Below are 18140 nucleotides of genomic sequence, written 5' to 3'. Positions count from 1 at the left end.
AAGAGCCTGTTTTTCTTCACTGCCAGATTTATCATGAAAACTATTTAAGTTAAACCATATTTCAATTACTTAAAAAAGTTCCAATATATCCATATACATATGTATTACCTAATAAAGTACAGTGATGCTTCATTAGAATATACTGCTAATAAAAAGAACAAGTTAACTTTATTTTCTTTTAACACTACTAAGTGGCCTACTAAGCATAGGATCTCTCTACAATACTGTGCCACAACTTCTTAGTCTCTAAGGCATTTATAAGGATAAATGTCAGACTGCACCATTTACATCAGCTATTCACACAACTCTTAAAACTAAATCATTTTAAGCCCCCTCTCATCTTAATATCAATTTACAATACATTTCAGTACCATTAAACTGTCGATATTGCGGATCATGTGTTGAAGGTCTAGTCATTGGCGCATCTGGATCAAGGTAATAAATTTCGTTTGTTCGCACGTAGGGAATAAAATGAGAAGAGGGTGGCCTTTCAGGTTCAATAACTGGAGAAGATTTCCTCTGCTGCATGTCTGAGTTGATATTTTTCTCTCTTCCACTATTGCCATTCTGAATTGGGAAATTAGAAGTACTTATCTGCCTTTGTTGTACTTGGTGTAATCTGTTTTTAACTGCTGGAACAGGTGGTGATTCAGATCTGTGCAAACAATTTTAGTTAGCCTAAAATAGCCATTTTCAAGCAATGTGCTTCATTTTATTACTTCTAAAAATTCTAAAGAAATATTGTTTAATGTATCTTTAAACAAAATTTAAAATATGTCTTCCCTCCCCTGTGTGCTTTATGTGCACTATAAACATTTTGGAGCTTGATTTTCCTCTCTGTGCTGGGCTCTCTGATTCACTCTTCTAGCCAACATGGCCAGAAACTCAATGGATATTGCTAATTAGGAATTCACAGGTGACAATTAGCATAGTGACTCTGCTACTTCCCTTGTATTGGTTGATGAAGGGGAGAACCCACACAGCTCTGGTTATTCTCACCTGCCAAAATAGTCACTTGGGACCAAAAGCTTGGCTAGACCTGAGAATCAGGCCATCAATATTCTATTTCTATCAGCTGCAGAAAAGTCCAGGCTCTTCTTTTCTAAACAACTGACTAGCATCCTATAATTCCTCTTCTATAGTCTTTGACATTTTTATTTTAAATATTTGACAGAAATATCTGTTTGTTAAAATTAGCCATTTGCTTATCATTCTCTTTGTACCTGAAAACAAGCTCTATGTAATTTATATAAGCAATTCATATTATTTAACCTGTGCTAGTTCTTTTAAGGCTGAAATGCATTCTAAATACTTTTTATAAGAATAAATGCAAATAAATGTGCTAAGCAAAAAATATATGCTGCAAAACGTCATATTCCCTGGTAAGTGACAGAAAAAGAGTAGGTCCTGTTTTTACGTAACTAAATTTGTCCTCATTTTGGGACAGATTCTGCTGTCTAATATTGTGCCTTTAGCGCCCAATGACGCACATCAAAAGGCCATTTTGATTTGATCCAATATCTTCTCTTATACAGAGAGGTTGCAGGAATGGGCCCTTCAATAAGGAATCTGATTCATTTTGCATTTGGGTGCTTAAAGCAGTCTCTGTGAGGGAAGTTAGTCAGTGACTGCAGGAGTACCTTCAGTATTGCCAATCCCAACCTCTCAAAATTCATGAGTTAGCTGCCCCCCACTCCCCAAATTAAAATTAACTTAAAAATCATCCAGTGTTTTAATAATAAATGCTAAATTATTTTTATTTGTCTTATATTTGAAAACCAGACAAGTTCATGTTTAAAGCTTTTCTCCACAACCATGAGGGAATTACTTGTACTTTTTTTCTCTCATTACAAGTATCTTTGACATTTGAAATTCCAGTTATGAAGGCATTAAGGGAGATAAGAACACTCCAACTCTAAAGGAAACCCAAAGAACCTTTGATTCCACATTTGATCAGCTACCATACTTTTATACTTCAAAGCCCAGTATAGTTTACTCTCTGGAGTAAGTCTTTTACTGGAGAATGAAATATATATAAATGTTTAATTAAGAAATTGTATATTTTAGTAAAAATTTCACTAAAAACTTATTTAATTTCTCATTCTTAATGTCCTTATAGTAACTGATGCTGAATGCAGACCTACCTTTCTTCATTTAAGCGACTCTGAGACTGTTCTTCCTAGAATAAGAGCAAAAGAAGTAAAAAAAAAAGAAACCAAAAAAACAAAAACAAAAATCCTAATTTTTCAATACACATTTTATTTTGTAAGACAAAATGGTTTTTTCCTTCTTAAATTCCTAGGTAGTGTTAGACCTGTATTCAGGAGAAATACACTTATCTAAGACCTACATCAGAGATATTGTTACAAACATTGTAGACCAAATTCATTACTGATGTAATTCTTCTGAAGATAACGTACACCTCCATGAGATTAATGTGCAGAGCAAGTTTGGCATTCCCAAAGCTGATGCAAAAGGTAAGAACCAAGGACTTTAAGGTCTCTAATGCTAGTAACTCTTCATGGTTGGAGGCAAAGTGGACAGGTTGTTCGTGACTCAAGGGGCCACCCTTGAGGCCATGACACTCCCTGACCAAATTTTCCCATTAGGAGAAAGCTCACTACCCCAGACAAGGACAAGTTGTGGCCATTGGAGGTGAACTAAGGAACCACTAATTGCTTCTCTTGGGGACATTAAGGATTAAAATTTCAAGCCTCAGAATCAGTTTGAGTCTGGTAGTGTGTCTACAGAAGCTGTAACCTGGAAGAGTGAGTAGGTAAGAATTCCTTCCTCAACTCCTGTGAGGCTGAGGAAGCAGCTGAGATCTCTGCTAACTCTGAATCAAAGCAGTTGATACTTATCACCTAATCAGCAGCTCAGAAAAAGGGCTGTCCTATCAGGGAAAGACAAAAATAAAATCTCTAAAGGGAGGAAAAAGCTGTAAGAGTGAAAAATTCTCCATGCTATAAAAGAGGATTAGGAAAATAAATTTCTATTCTATTTATTTATACCTGTAGGTGGAAAAGTAATTCACAGGTGGTTGGAGCATCAGAAACACTGGGATATAGAACCTGGTATATATGGCTGGATCCATGCTACCCAAAGCTTCAGACTAAGCACTATTATTAAATGTTTGTCCCTTTTTCCATGCATAACAGATTTTTCTTATAAATGAAAAATAGTGTTAATAGTGTTACTTGTTACTTCTGAACGAGTAGTTTTATACCATACTTCAATTTATCTTGTATTTTCACTCAAAAGTCAACTATTCCTGTAAATCAACTGCAGAATTCAGTTGTAATAACTGCCACTGTTGTTGACCAATGTAAGTGGAAAAACAGTCTTCAGTATTGCAATTCTAGCCCCCACATTCATTTAAGACACACACATGAATACCCCTGAAATTTCACAAGTAACTTATTGTGCCCACAGCCTTTGATGTAGTGTATGTGTAGCATTTATTTTCAGCCAAACAGATACATGGCCTCTTGGCTGGCTATACAGAATTAGAGGTCACTTCATCTCCCAGACACATTTTTCACTGGAAGGTAGAGCTGGTAGAAAGGGGAGAAATGAGGCACAATGCCAGTGCTGGGAGATAAGCAGTATCAGTGCTATTTTCTTTAAACTGTGGGAAGATAGGATTTTTTTTTTCCAACCATGGGCTACTGATGATGTGTTTGGTGGAATGGGAGAAGGAAAAAAAGGTGCAATTATGAAGTATGTACGTTGTTGTCACAAATTCTCTCACCAGTCAACAAGGGCTTTAATTTGTGCAAATTAAAATGGTTCTGCGTATTTTTCCCTGCTTTCCCCTTCACTTTGATGGACATGGAGGGTCAAGTCAGTTTCCTAACTTCAATCTGCAAGAGTACAATGATACCCAGACTTGTTCCTTGCTGCTAATCAGATTCCCTCTTTACACAAAGAATAAATGACAGCTGAGTTACAGGGAATAATACATAAGAGGAGGGTTCTGGGGACATCAAAACCCAGATGAAGTGAAATCTGAATGTATTATGTCACTAGAATATCAACATTACTTTACTAAGTGCTGGAGTTGCACTAATGATCTTCTACCCCAGACACAAATGAGATATTAAATGAGCCAAGGTTTTATAATAAATTGTTGTTGTTAAACACCAAATCATTACCTTTGTGACTGCGTGTCCCTTACTCTTTGTATTACTTTGCTGGTGAGGTGAAGGAGACCTTTCTGGAGAGACTCCTTTCTTCTGACAGAGTTTGCCAGGAGTATTTCTTTCTACCAATTGAAGCAGCTCTATTTGTCGTCTTACTTTCTTTTCCTCCCTTTGCTTTTGTAGCCGTCTAGGATATCTTTCTGATGCTGGAATATACCTTTTCCCAGGTTTATTTATGTTCCAGTCAGGTTTCTTTCCATATTTTTCCATAGGTTTCGTTTGTTTCTCTTTTCTTGCAAATTGGTCATATAAATCAGTGTAATTGCCATTATTCTCTTTTTCTGAAATGTTCTTTTTATCTGGATACTGCATTTCTTTCTTGCATTTTTTGGTGTTAAATTTCTCTTTATATTCTATGGAAATATCTGGAGATGTACAGTCCACAGTTCTTCTTTCTACAACTGGCTCAGTACATGTTTCAGATCTGACATATGCTCTGGAGTCAAAGTAATCTAAAAACAAAAGTATCTCTTTTACATTTTTCTAAGCAGACCACATGACTTCTTTGATTTATATTTTAGTACTTCAGCTATAAATGCATCACCACTCACTTTATTCAAAATATTGGTTGCTACAATATTGGCATACATTTTTAATCCTTCTGATGTTTCAGAGTGAACAGCACAAGGGAGAACCAAACATGGTGACCAGATAAATTCAGTCCATGTTTAAAAGCAAGGAGAACAAAATCTAGACAATGTAAGAGAACTTAAACTATAAATGAAATGAAACTACATGGTCTTGAAATATAGAGTTCATCTTGTGTTGTGATGAAGAACAATACAAAGTTTTTATATGAATCTTTAACATGCATCTTGTTCATGGTTTGTCAGATCATATTCACCATTTGAAGTGCTTCTGACTGTGAGAGGCATTCCCAATCTGGTTTCTTTTCTCCCCTCTCTGAGGGGTTCTGAGTCAGGAGCTGACTCAGTAACCTGTCACTCAGATCCCCAACAATACAGGTTAATTGGAATCTAAGTGGAAGACCAGTGAACAAATAGGGCCATAGCTGAAGGGCCAATTAGAGAAAGAAGCAACTCTAGCAGCTGGGAACAGATACATGGGGAAGGCTCTAAAGGAAGGCAGAGCTGGTTGCTGTTAATACTGCACCTTTTTCCCTCAGAAGTCAGAGGAGAGCTGACTGGGTCTTGTATATATGTAAATAGCACTACAGGCAGTGGCCTGAGAACACTATAATAAAGCACAGTAGTGGTGAAGGTGGCCTGGAGTGAGTATGGTCTGTAACCAAGGCAAGAGAAACTCACAGGGGACCCTTGGGGGCTTACCTGGGATCAGTGTCCCTCATCTGCACAGGGAGCCAGCGTAAGTGTCGATGGTCTGGGAAATGGAAGAAATCTTGAAATGGCTCATGAACAGCAAAAGAAGCTGCAGCAGTCCATGCAGCTTTTTCAACAGTCCCAGCAAACAGAGCAGCAGGCCCCGATGGTGTAGCAGGTAGAGCAACAGAAAGCTCTCCAGAACTTTATCAAGGAACAGATGGTGGTACAGACCCAGATGCTGCAGAGTCTGGTGAGTCCTGTGACTGGATATAGCAATAGCCCAGGGAACTGGACTCTAAAATGGCTCCTACAGCTGACCCTTAGGCCTTTCACCAAACTTTTGAGAGGATGGCTTTAAGTTCCATCTGGGATAAGGTGTCATGGGCTTTGCAAGTGGCTCCCTATCTGACAGACAAAGCCCAACCAGCCCTAAATGAAGAACAGGGACTGTGATGTAGTCAAGGTAGACATCACAGATAGGATGGTTCTGCTGTCAGACAGTTACCAACAGAACTTTAAGGTGGTGAAATGGACAGTGGGAATAAGGTCATAACTTTTGCACAGAGACTGTCAGACTGGGCTACTAGCTGGTTGCAACCAGCGATCCAGGGGCTGGAAGAAGCAACGGATGCGGTGATCCTAGAATAGTTCTTGCTAGGTCTTTCCAAGGTGGGGAGTGTATGGGTGCACTGACACCAATCCTCAACATTAGACAGTGTAGTGAAGCTGATCAAAGAATTCTTAGAGGCTGACCTACCCAGACAGGACAGGAAATTGGAAAGAAGTTGGTAGATGCCCAGCCGAAAAAAGGAGGGAGGAGTCCAAAGGGTCCTCACATTGTGACAGAGGAGGGGTGGCGCGTTAATAATGTGGGCAGCCAGGACACACAAAAAGAGATTGTCCATATATGGATTGCAGGCTGGCGGAGTTTTGTGGGTGGACTGGGAAACCTGTGGGATAAGGCATGCATATTCTTCCAGTCAGGCTTGGCAGGAAATGAGTGAAGGGGTTAATGAACTCAGCCACAGGGTGTGTGCAGTCTGATGAGACCTGGTGAAACTCCATTGGATGTTAGAGATGGTAGTAAGGTTAGAATGTATACATGGGGAAAGAAGACACTGCCCCTTAGTGAAAATTCTGTTAGAGGTCAAGGGTGTGTTTAAATGGAAGGTGGAGGTGGTGGAGGCTTTACCTGTCACGTTGAGTCTTGACTGGAAACCTTCCCAGTGAGAGATGGAGGAAACTTCAGCAGGCCATAGGGTCAGTTATAGAATGCAGAAAAGAAAAAGGAGGTAGTCAGAGAGAAAAGAACCTACACAGGGAGATACACCCAGGAAGCTCAACAAGAGGGAAAAGAGTCTGGCAGAGATAATAGAGGAGAAAGGAAAAACCGAGGTATAACGGGCTGATGGCCAAGACGCCCAGGTATATAGCTGCTAAATACAGGGGTTTCCCAGGGAGTCCCAGGAACGGACCATCATAAGAATAAGATGTCAGACCTACAGGGAATGGAACAAAGTGTCATGGAGAGTGAAAAGTGTCTAGAATCAGAGGTAGAGCAGCAACAAATTAGAAAGGAAGGTCAGATAGTAGAATGCCCTTGGCGTGAAGACAGGCAGAGACTGAATTGTGGGAATAACCACAACCCACAGATTTATTTTGTGTTAGAGAGAGAGAGGCAGGCAGGCAGAAGACTGCTGTTGAGGGGCCGGGAAAAAGCCTAAAGGTGGGGGTCCCACAAAAATCAGGAAATGTTATAAAGGCAGAGCTTGGCCCAAAAGAAAATAGAGCATTTAGAAGAAGGGGGGGGGGGGGTGTCAGGAGCTAACTCAGTAACCTGCCACTCAAATCCTCATCAATATAGGTCAATCTGGACCTAACTGAAGACCAATTAACAAGTAGGGCCCTGCAGCTGAAGGGCTAATTAGAGGGATGAAGCAATCCTAGAACCTGGAAGCAAATAAAGGAAGGAAGCAAGCCCTGGGGAAAGGGGATGCATAGTTTGAAGGAAGGCAGAACTGATTGTTGCTAGTACTGCTCTCTTTTTTCCTAGAAGTAAGAATACTATAATAAAGCACAGTGGCAGTGAAAGTGGCTTGGAGTGACTGTGATCTGTACTGAAGGCAAGACAGACTCACAGAGGACTGCCCCATGACACCCTCTCCTTCTAAAAGGGAAAACTTTATTTCAGTGTTTAGAACTAATAAACCACCTACCACCTTGCCAGTCCCCTTCATAAACTGTATTAAGCACACTCCAAATATTTCTTAATTCTTTAGACTTTGCAAATCTCCATTGATCTTTCTATATTTGCTGCCAAGCCCAAAATATAAATTTCTTGTTAAAGAAACAAAAACATTTTAGTGGACTTTGCCAACCCACTTCAGGGTTCAAGATTAGTGCTGTGCTCTTACTGTAGATAGTTTTTGCAATAAAGAAACTTCTTGACTATTTAAACTAAAAGGCATACAATGAGTGCATATTTCTACTAAATAATTTTTGCCTCAATTATAGTGTTAAGAAATGTAAAGCATCGTTGGTCTTCATTTCTAATAGTGAAAAGTTCCAGAGGGGTAGCCGTGTTAGTCTGTATACAGCAAAAACAACAAGAGTCCTGTAGCACTTTAAATACTAACAAATTTAATTTCTGCAGGCATAAGCTTTCGTGGGCTGTAACCCACTTCGTCAGATGTAAGGAATAGAAATCAGATAGAAGGTGTATATATATATACATCTTAGGGTAAGGAAAAACAACGGGGAAGTTAGGTATAAGCAAAATCCATTCAGTTAGAGTAGTCCCTATTTAGACCCAGTTTGTGTGAAGTTTGCAAATGAATTCCAGTGAGGGATAATGAGCAGATGATCCCTCACTCGCTCAAGCTGTGGGAGGCAGACCTATCCTTCCTTACAGACAGCCCCCCAACCTGAAGCAAATGCTCATCAGCAACCGTACACCATAAAAAATGAACACTAACCCAGCAACATACCCCTCCAACAAACCCCGTTGCCAGCTCTGCCCACACATCGACTCTAGTGACCATCACAGGTCCTAATCACATCAGCCACACCATAAGGAGCTCATTCACCTGCACATCTATTAATGTAATATATGCCATCATGTGCCAGCAATGCTCCTCTGCCATGTACATTGGCCAAACCGGACTGTCACTACGCAAAAGAATAAATGGACACAAATCAAGACATAAAAAAATGGTAACATCCATAAACCATCGGAGAACATTTCAATCTCCCAGGACACTCTGTAGCTGACTGGAAAGTTGCTATACTTCTACAAAAAAACTTCAAAAATAGACTTCAAAGAGAAACTGCAGAACTGGAACTCAGCTGCAAACTTGACACAATCAAACTGGGTCTAAATAGGGACTTGGAATGGTTCTCATTACAAGAAGTAATTGTCACTGTTCACACCTTCTCACCTCCTAATCAATGGTTGTGAATAGGCCTCAACTACTCTGAATGGACTTTGCTTATACCTAACTTCCCCATTGTTGTTCCTTACCCTTAGATGTGTATATATATATATATACACACACCCCTTATCTGATTTCTATTCCTTACATCTGATGAAGTGGGTTACAGCCCACAAAAGCTTATGCCTGCAGAAATTAAATTTGTTAGTCTTTAAAGTGCTACAGGACTCTCGTTGTTATTTCTAATAGTAATAACAACAAGAGATCTGTGGCACTATTCTAATAGTAATGTTTGACATCTGGGAACAAAGGGTCTGGGTATGTGTTAACCTAACAACCCGTTAATGCCAACTGGCAAAGGTTCCTATCAGGCCTGACAAACTCACTGCACCTAACACTTTGCTGTAATAGTATTTATCTATAAGAAACGTGAGCTCTTAAATGAAAGCCAGATCACGATGGTCTGTAATATCATTGTGAAATGTATGTACTGATTTATATTTAAAGTTATGTCTCTGTACTAAAAGTATGTCCTTATAGTTGTATCAAGGTGTTCCTCTCCAACAGAGATGGAAAAACAGTTTTGCCAAACAAAGGGATGTATAGTCACATGGCTACCCAAGTTCATACGTAGTTTAAGCATTGTAAACAAAACACAAAGGGAGCTACAGTTGTATTTCAAGGCAACATGAGCATGTGAAAACTACTTGAAGCCAGCACACCAGAGAGCAAACAGCAGGCGGTCATCCTGACTGTAGGGTCAACACAATGAGTGTTGTGTAATATAAGGAGAAACAAAAAGCCTTTAGTTATCCACTGATTGAGGAAACCCCTTGAAGGGCATAGGGTGTATTCACGAAAACTTGGATCCTGGTTTTGTCTGAAAACCAGCAGTTCTGACAAAAGACTGAATCCTTGGGAGAAAATCTAATTTATAAAATAGGAAAGGTAACCATTAATAAGTGTAGACCTAGGACTACGTTTTATGTTTTGTTTTGTGTTGTTTCCACTCATTAGCCTTACTCAGTATCTCTCCAATCTATATCTTTGATCATAAGTTTATGATTTTTCATTAATATATTTCACTGCTGTGGCATTATAGAGGACCTGATTTTGAGTTGTATCAGTTAAGCTGTGTGTATAATATTCCTCTGTTGAACCTGGTAATTACTATGAATGTCCAGTGACACGGGCTGGACACTGGGGGGACTGATTTGAGGACTCAGGGGTTGGTGTATATCTAGCACTAACCTGCACAGAGAGGGGAGGTCTGCAGAAACCTGGAAGTGTCTATGGAGCCAAAGACTGTTGGTTTCAGGGAGCTGAACCATAGTGGGGACAGACAAGAACACCCCACGTTAAGGGCAGGTAGTGGTGAGGTACCTGACAACACTGAGGACCATCATCACAGTGTGATATTTGGATACACCAACTACTTTTCTGCATGTTTTGCAAGGAGGAAATGCAGAAGGTTTTGCCAATTTTTAAACTCAATGGCTTTTGTTCCCTTACTCCAAAATCACTGGCATCAATTTTCTAGTATCTTCACTACCTCCTTAGGGCTGCAATTCATAAGATATTAGGCATGTGCTTAAGCATAAAAGTAATTCCACTGAAGTTAATGGTAAAACTCATGTGTTTAAAGTGAAGTACACTTTTAAATACCTTGCTGAATTGGGTCCTATATTGTTTACTCACATGATCCTGAATTAGTGCCATACTGCACCCAGACCAGTATGAATTTTTGTTATAAAATAGGTAACAGACCACGCCAAACACACTATGCATTCAGACTCAATAATACAGTTAATGTTGGCAACAGGCTGAGAATACTCTTACGCAGTACTTATGTGTCTTCATTTTTCACAAGTCTAAGCATGCCCTCCTTTGTTAGAACTATCACATCTCGTCCAGCATTAGCTTCCGTATAACTGCTGATATTTTGTTTACTCTTCATATTCTAACATGCCTATTTCTGTCTAAGCAATCACTTCTAGTGTTACTCAGTGCTGCATAAAGTTTTGCCTCTACCTCTAACCTGAGCTAATGAAAAAACTACTCCATTATTTTTTGTAATATATAACATGATACCTTACTAAATCATATCATATTTTTGGAATTTATACCTGTCTGCACAGCAGTATCTTTCCGAGGAGAGGTTACGATTTTAACTTCTTGATGCATCTTACTGCTCACTTCATCAGAACAATGATCATGACTTACATTTGAAAGGCCAGTATTATAACTCTCATATATTTTATCACCTAAATAGTAAGAAAGAAGTGACTTAATTAAAACTATTTTCTATTAATGCTCTATCTAAATCACACTATCAAGCTAACCCTATACTGTAGTTTAATAGAGTAAGAAATTGGGAGGTAGGGCTTCTGGGTTCTAGTCCCGACTCTGCAATTGGCTCACAGTGTGACTTTGGCCAAGTTTCTTAGCTTTTCTAGGGGAGATCTTCAAAAGCAATTACAGGACTGAGGAGTGCAAGGCCCACTGAAAGCCAGATCAGGTGTACTTGTGCTCTTCAGGTGCTCCTGAAAAACTCTACTCTGTGCTTGTCTTCATTTATAAAATGCAGATAATACTGCTTGGTGTTTGAGGCTTGATTAACATTATACATGTTTAGCTTTTTGAGATATTTGACTGGAAGGAGTTTTAAAAGATAAATTTTGTTCATTTTCTGAAGCCAAGGAGCACTGTCTAGACTGACTCCTGAAGCAGAATTTTCTTCTTGAAAATAGTATCCACAGCTCATGCAAACACAAAAAAACCCCCCACAAAATGAAATATATTGAAGTTTGGTACTTGCCGCCGTCACCATCACCATCAAGGTTCTTCTGAAGTTTTGAAATGTCATGTCCTTTTTGAGCCAACGCTCGAATTCGTTGTTCCTGTTTTAATCTCTGTGCCTGTTCTTGAGCTCTCTGCATTGTCTGATACAGCTCATTTGTTTTAAGAGTCATGATTTCCTATCATAAAAAAGGAACAAATGTATGAGAATATTTAGTCTGAGAACAAAATAAACAGGGTTGAATAATCTTATAAAGTGTACATATATTTATGATTTTTTATATTTGGGGTTTTTTTTACAAGTGAGCAGAAGAAATAGAGCTAGAAAGAGCTATATGTAAGGTTAACCAGAGAGGAGCTTATTGCCAGCACTGTAGCAACATAAAAAGCAAGACTCTTGTGATCCTCTGTATCACGTGGCCTGAAGGGAAGCAAAGAAGCCAGTATTAGAAAATTGTGCACCCTAATCCTACGGAAGGGAGACAGCAGAAACAGCAAGTCATCCCCAAGCAGAGCTGCCTCGTCACACTTTTAAGGCTTTGTGGGTTTAAGTTGCAGGAGATGGAGCCAGGTAATAGCTCCTCTCAGCACATTACAGATTTCAGAGAGAAGTGCTAGAGTTCTAATCTCTGTGGCTTTGTGCATGTTGGTAAGGGGAAGGGAGCATCTGATGGCAGTACGTTTCCTGAAGGAGCTGTGCTGCTTGAGGTGAATCCAGTAAAGCAATGAAGTGAGGCAGGTCATCTGTACAGGAACTCAAACCCTAAAAGCTACATGGATGCTTCTGATTTCCCTGCAGAATTTGAAGCCATGTGTGGCTTGAGATATCCTTCCATGCCTTTCTTGAAGCCCACTCCATCTCCTCCAAAAAAGGAGCCAGTTATGTGGCTCAAAACATCAGCTAAAACTTATTTTTTTCCCCTTCCACACATTTGTCCATAGGGGGTAAGGATGAGACCCCAGAACACTGTTTGAATCCACCAAGGGGTCAGAAAAAGTATTCTAGTACCTCTAGAATGTGTCATTGATTTTTGACATGACATTACTAAAATTTATTCTGAAAAAAAACTTCAGCCCTGCTCATTGCATAGCTAGTCAGGTGCATTACATGGCATTTTTGGGGTGTCTCAGAAGCATCAAGCTACAGACCAATACTCCGCTTAGGTAAGCTGGGAAGGTATCAGTGGACCTCAAAGCACAGTTTTTGCTGTTTCTACTAAAAATGCTATTTTGGGTACAAAACATTGCCTAAGACTTTATCCTTCCCAGCTTTTTAAAAAACTTTGAGACTTTTGTCCATCTTCGTGCCTTTTTGTGAAAATTGCCTGGATCTCAAACTGCCCACCCTCCACCGAAAACCCCCCCTCAAAACACCACCACCAACTCCTTAAACTAGAGAGTACACACAATTAATGATATGAATGAGAAAATAGATTTCAGTTTAATGCATATGAAGTTAGTAAGGTCACTCTTTTTTAATTATGGAAAAATAGGTACACTGTGTTTTTTCTAAAAGAGAAAAAAGCTTAAGAGGTGTGGGGGGGAATAAGGTGATACCTTTTCCTCACAATAGGGTGATGGTAGTGCTGACAATTTTCTTGACTTTCTAGTTTAATCAAGAACATTGGGTAACCTTTTTGAAGCAAGTCAGAGGATTTTTTTCACTTCTTCCATTCAAATATTTAAAACTTGATTTATTTTAACAGAAGTGTGGTAAAATTCCCTACACTGCTTCAAAAACCTCAAGATTTTTTACCTTTAACTATAATTACAAATGGAATTTCAACACAGCTCTTGCCTCATGGTTAGATAATAGTATTATTTACTATTTATTTCTAAGTCTATTAGGCACTAACATCTTGATTAAACACTGTCATTTACTTGCACAAAATAAAGGCTTAAATAGGGAGTGCAGACACCCACTTCCTTTTTTTTTTGTTTGAGCATATCCTCTTCAAACTGCTTTTGCATTAGTTCTCGTTCTCGTGCTAAGCGGTGTTCTTCTTCTTGTTCTTCCCATTTTCTTTGCTCTTCCTCCAGCTGCTTCTTCCTTCGCTTTTCCTCTACTTGAGCCATTATAGCTTTCTAGTGATGTCAAAATCAAATAAAATTTAGTAAAATTAACAGTTAATTTGCAATATACATAATATAAAATATATTACAAGCGTTCATGTCTCCTATATGCATTAGAAAACATATAACTTGTATTCTGATTCCATGAGAGTCCAGTTAAATAGGAAAGATATTTTCTGTGCCACACAAGTGGAACTTGGCTCTCTGGCAGGTAAACCTTTTCAGCAGAAAGTATGCCAAAAAATACATTTTTTAAGTACACATGTGCCCCTGGATCCTGTCACCCTGATTACTTTTTATAGGCTCCAGCTTCCCTGGGGGGATAATAAGGCATCTGGTATATTCTGATCTATCCATCTGCCTTGGAAGATATTGTAATAATATAGTATAGTACAGTATATTATGACTCCAATCAGCCACAATAAACTGTACTGCTATGGCAGTGGATGTAAATATAATTGGGGGCTTAATGCAAATGAGAATAAAAACCATACTGTTTAAACATCTGCTGACCAGGAACTACACTATCAGTCCAGCTAAGGTACAGTAAGGATTGGAGAGAAGGGGCACACAAATATATTAGATCCCTGAGGAGGTGTCTCATCATTTTTCTGAGGTATCAGTTTAATAATAGAGGCTTTCAAAGCACTTGACAAATGTTAATTATGCCTTACACACTACTGCTGTGAATGAAGTATACCTGGTTAACCAGGTAATCTGGTAAAGGTGAACTATTGCTCAAGGAAATAGAAACTATGTGTATTGGCATTCAGGCTCCTGCGCTAGTCACCTCACCACACTTAGCCTCATTCATTCTTTCCATTAAGTCTGTGTCAGATTTAAACATGATTGTACCTGATGTTCTAACTGTTTCTGCCGCCGCCTGTCTCTTTCCTCAATTTGTGCAGGATCCAAGAGAGCAGTCATTGACCGGAGAAAACTATGAAGAAAATCATTTAAATGCTTTTCAGTTTTAAAAAGAAAAGAAAAATTCCAGTTTCATTTAATCTGCAATATCAACAAGATTTAAATGTAATATTTTTGTGTCAATACATGTACCTTTATTCATTATTATAGGTTTGCACTATAATTAATAATGAAGTTGAATAAAAGAATGTTATTCCAGTAAACTTTACTAGTAAATTAAAAAAAAAATTTTCACAAGGGATCCATGCCAAGCAAAAATACAAATTCCTGAAGATAGGAGTAAATACCAAATTAATATCCTACAAGAGACTTACTAACTTCTAAAGATATATCAGAAATGAAGTGATTGGAAGACTACTGTCATTGAGGAGTGCACTCACCTGGCTTTTTGATTTTGTTCCAAAGTACTGTTCTCAACATTTTTTTCTAAATTATCCACCTTTGAATGTACAAGGTGGCCTAAAGCTGTAGGTGTAAAAGGATGAATAAAAGCAGTCGAGGCCTCAGATTTGGGGGACAGGCAAAGAATTTCAGGCTGCTTGGTATACGTTCCATTTATGGGGTGTTGTTGATTAGAAGAAGGCTGGTTCTTTAAAGAATCAAAATGCATCGCCCATCTCTCATGCTCCTCAGCCTAAATAGATATGAAGCAACAAAGAAAATGGAAATACACTCAGTTTCATTGCCATATAAAGTACATTTAACTAAACAGTTTGACGATTTATTTCTATTTTGATAAAAGCTACACAGCAGTCTTGCTGTTTTCTTTAAAAGCTCTATTATGTCTTGCTGGTTTTTTTAAAAGCTCTATTATGGAGTTGTAGCACATAGAGTAGTTAGTTCTAGAAATAGGAAAACTGACTCATACGAAAGTAACTTTACAAAAATTCAAACCAAATCTTTTTGGTGCAAAAACACCTGCAATACATTGCTACTATATACAGCAAGACTCAAAAACTAGCAAGTAAAAAAGTTAAATTTGTCAAGAATCTTTTAGTCTTGTAAAAAATAAGTTAATACCAGTACAGGGTTTTCCAGAGCGTTCTCTGTAACCTTATTTTGATGTATGTTGTTGTTTTTCCTGTCTCCAGTAGTCCTACAAATTGCTAGGCTTATCAGTTACCATCCCAGTCACTCCTCCATGCAACTTTGTCTTGCTGCCCAGATATTCCCTCTTTAGCAGTATGAATGAGAAGTATCAGCAAGCTCTTGTTCTTGACAGAAAGCTTTTCTGAAACACACTTTTTATGGCCAAGTATAAAAACAAGGATTCGTATTCTTTCTCACCAGCCCACATCCATGCCCCTGTACTTTCATTCTGGGATAATAGTCAGTGGGCTGGCCTTTGTGCAGGGATCCTCACTAATGGGAACTCTCTTGCTTCCCCCTAATTTTTCAACCACACTAAGCATGCTAAAAAATACTGCATCAATAACAGGAGGTGGTATACGTATGAAGCCTTTTCAGGGATGGAGCTAAGTCAAGACCGTTTTCAGCCAGAGAACAGGTCTTGGAGACTCCTCCACAACCATGACCTTCAAAAAAAATCATAAAAGATCTTGGTTCATAAAGGCATTGGTTCATGATTCATTATGCTGCTTGAGGTTTTTGAAGGTGTCTTGTTCCCCTCCCTCCCTCCCCCCCCCACCAAGAGATCCACCCCACACACATACTCTGTCACATGGGCATTCTGACATGACACCCACACAAGCCAAAAGGAACCAAGGTTTCCCCTGTTGGTCCTCTCTACCATGGGGTGGGTGGGAGTGTGTGCGTGTGTGTATATACACAGTTTTCATTTGATATTTCTAACTTGTAGAAGGAATTGCCTTTTTGAAGCGATTGTGGGGTGGGTGTTCCCTCAGTATTTGTCTTTTAAAGAAGAGAAATTAGCACATCCCATATACAGTCTTGCACAGGGGCACTTCCTAGAGGCAGAAATCCTCTTCTCTGGCAGAAAAAGCTTTAGTCCTATATGAGAGAGCCAACAGAAGCAAAAATGACCAGGAAAAAAGGAAATTTGAAAATTTTTTACCAATCTTCTTCCCACTGTTCCTTGAGTTTCTCACCCCCTAAAGAAGGTAAGTTGTCTGACTCAGATGAAGAGCCAGAGTAGGGTACTTGGGAAAGAATTTTTCTTTTATAAGTCTTTGGTTTAATGTGTAGAAAACTGCAGCCATAACACACATACAAGCTGAAAAAGAGGATGTGAAGGAAACAAAATTAAGTGCAAGACTCTTCCTTCCAAAAATAAATTGGAAACAGGTTTATTGTTACACTCCTCTCTGAGGGACCTGCTCCAAAGAGGTAGCTTATATAAAAATCAAAAGACTAGGCAGCTAATGAAGTTTTACAGCGTCTAGGACTTCAAAGCTATTAAGATTCAGTTTCCAAAGGCAGGTGTAGCAGAGGGCTTCTTAGTTTAGTAACACAAGTAATTATCACATTTAAAGTGAAATTGTTTCCTAAAGTCTCTGGACAGAATGAGGGTGCACTCTTTGTAAGGGATTTTGCAGCAGCAACAGCTAATCAAGCATCCCTGGCACCAAGCTGCTTTGCAAAAGCAGCCATCTTCTGTGTGATAACCTAAAGAGCATCAACTTACTAAAACACTAAATCTTTGTTTTAAGGATTATATAATTAGTATATTCAACTCAGTGGATTCGGTGCACTTCACAGTGAAAGACATGGCCTCTAATTCAGAAGGTCACAGGCTGCAGACAATCACTCCAAGCAAATTTTGTGACAACCACTGTTGGTTGATACACTGGAGAAAGGAGTGCCTGGGAAATGGGAGGAAACAAACACAATCGCCTCACCTCATTGAAGACCCAGAAAAGGAATACATGTCCAGCTACATAGGAAAGTAGTAAGGTGTTTTTTGTTTTTGTTTTTTTTTTACTTCCAATAGTCCCAGAGTAGAATAGGAACAAAGTACTGGAACAGGAATACCAGATCAGAAATTTGTCTCTTTCTCCATCAGCAGAACCAAATGACTGAAGACCAAAGACTGTCCGTTTGGACAGACATGGGTCTGGAAGGCCTTCTAACATATCTTCAAATCTAAGCAGGCAATGTCAGGCAAATGGTGACTGCAGATAATGCATTAGATTTATTCTATTGAGCTCAAGACTTCGCCTTCCAGGTTTTCACAGAATCATCCACTCTCAGAAAATATCAAACTACAATATAGGAGATTACTCATCTTTTATGGACAAGAGAACCACTGAACCAGTTTCTCCTCAGAGAGATATTGGTCTACTTATTTTTTTAAATAATAGATAAAGAAATCTGAAATGACAGCAGCTCTAGATTGAAGAGGTTGAAAAAGTGAATGAAGAAATCTAAAATTTCAAAATGGAGATACTATCAACTCTCTACAGCATCCCCAGAGATTATCTAACAGACCTGGCAGAGGCATATCT

General features: G+C 38.9%; 1 protein-coding gene across 4 annotated transcripts in view; it reads right to left on the bottom strand.

The window, feature by feature from the left end:
• The window catches only part of CCDC66 (coiled-coil domain containing 66), a 52223-nt gene that overhangs the window by 16172 nt on the left and 17911 nt on the right, over positions 1-18140 (bottom strand). For 3 of the 4 annotated variants that reach the window (XM_067544195.1, XM_067544194.1, XM_067544197.1), the window contains 8 exons: positions 15096-15349; positions 14644-14728; positions 13639-13800; positions 11735-11894; positions 11043-11180; positions 4155-4654; positions 2145-2179; positions 372-655 (listed from right to left, as the gene is read on the bottom strand). In XM_067544195.1, coding sequence (XP_067400296.1) covers positions 372-655; positions 2145-2179; positions 4155-4654; positions 11043-11180; positions 11735-11894; positions 13639-13800; positions 14644-14728; positions 15096-15349 — 1618 coding nt within the window. The remainder of the gene's footprint in view (positions 1-371; positions 656-2144; positions 2180-4154; positions 4655-11042; positions 11181-11734; positions 11895-13638; positions 13801-14643; positions 14729-15095; positions 15350-18140) is intronic. The other variant, XM_067544196.1, reaches the window with a different exon arrangement.

Source organism: Emydura macquarii, unplaced genomic scaffold, assembly GCF_026122565.2.
Source record: "Emydura macquarii macquarii isolate MOO-44397 ecotype Brisbane River unplaced genomic scaffold, CSIRO-AGI_Emac_v2 contig_968, whole genome shotgun sequence".
Lineage (NCBI taxonomy): Eukaryota > Metazoa > Chordata > Testudines > Chelidae > Emydura > Emydura macquarii.
The sequence above is the reverse complement of the archived record's forward strand: the minus strand, read 5'-3'. Positions and strand labels throughout refer to the sequence as shown.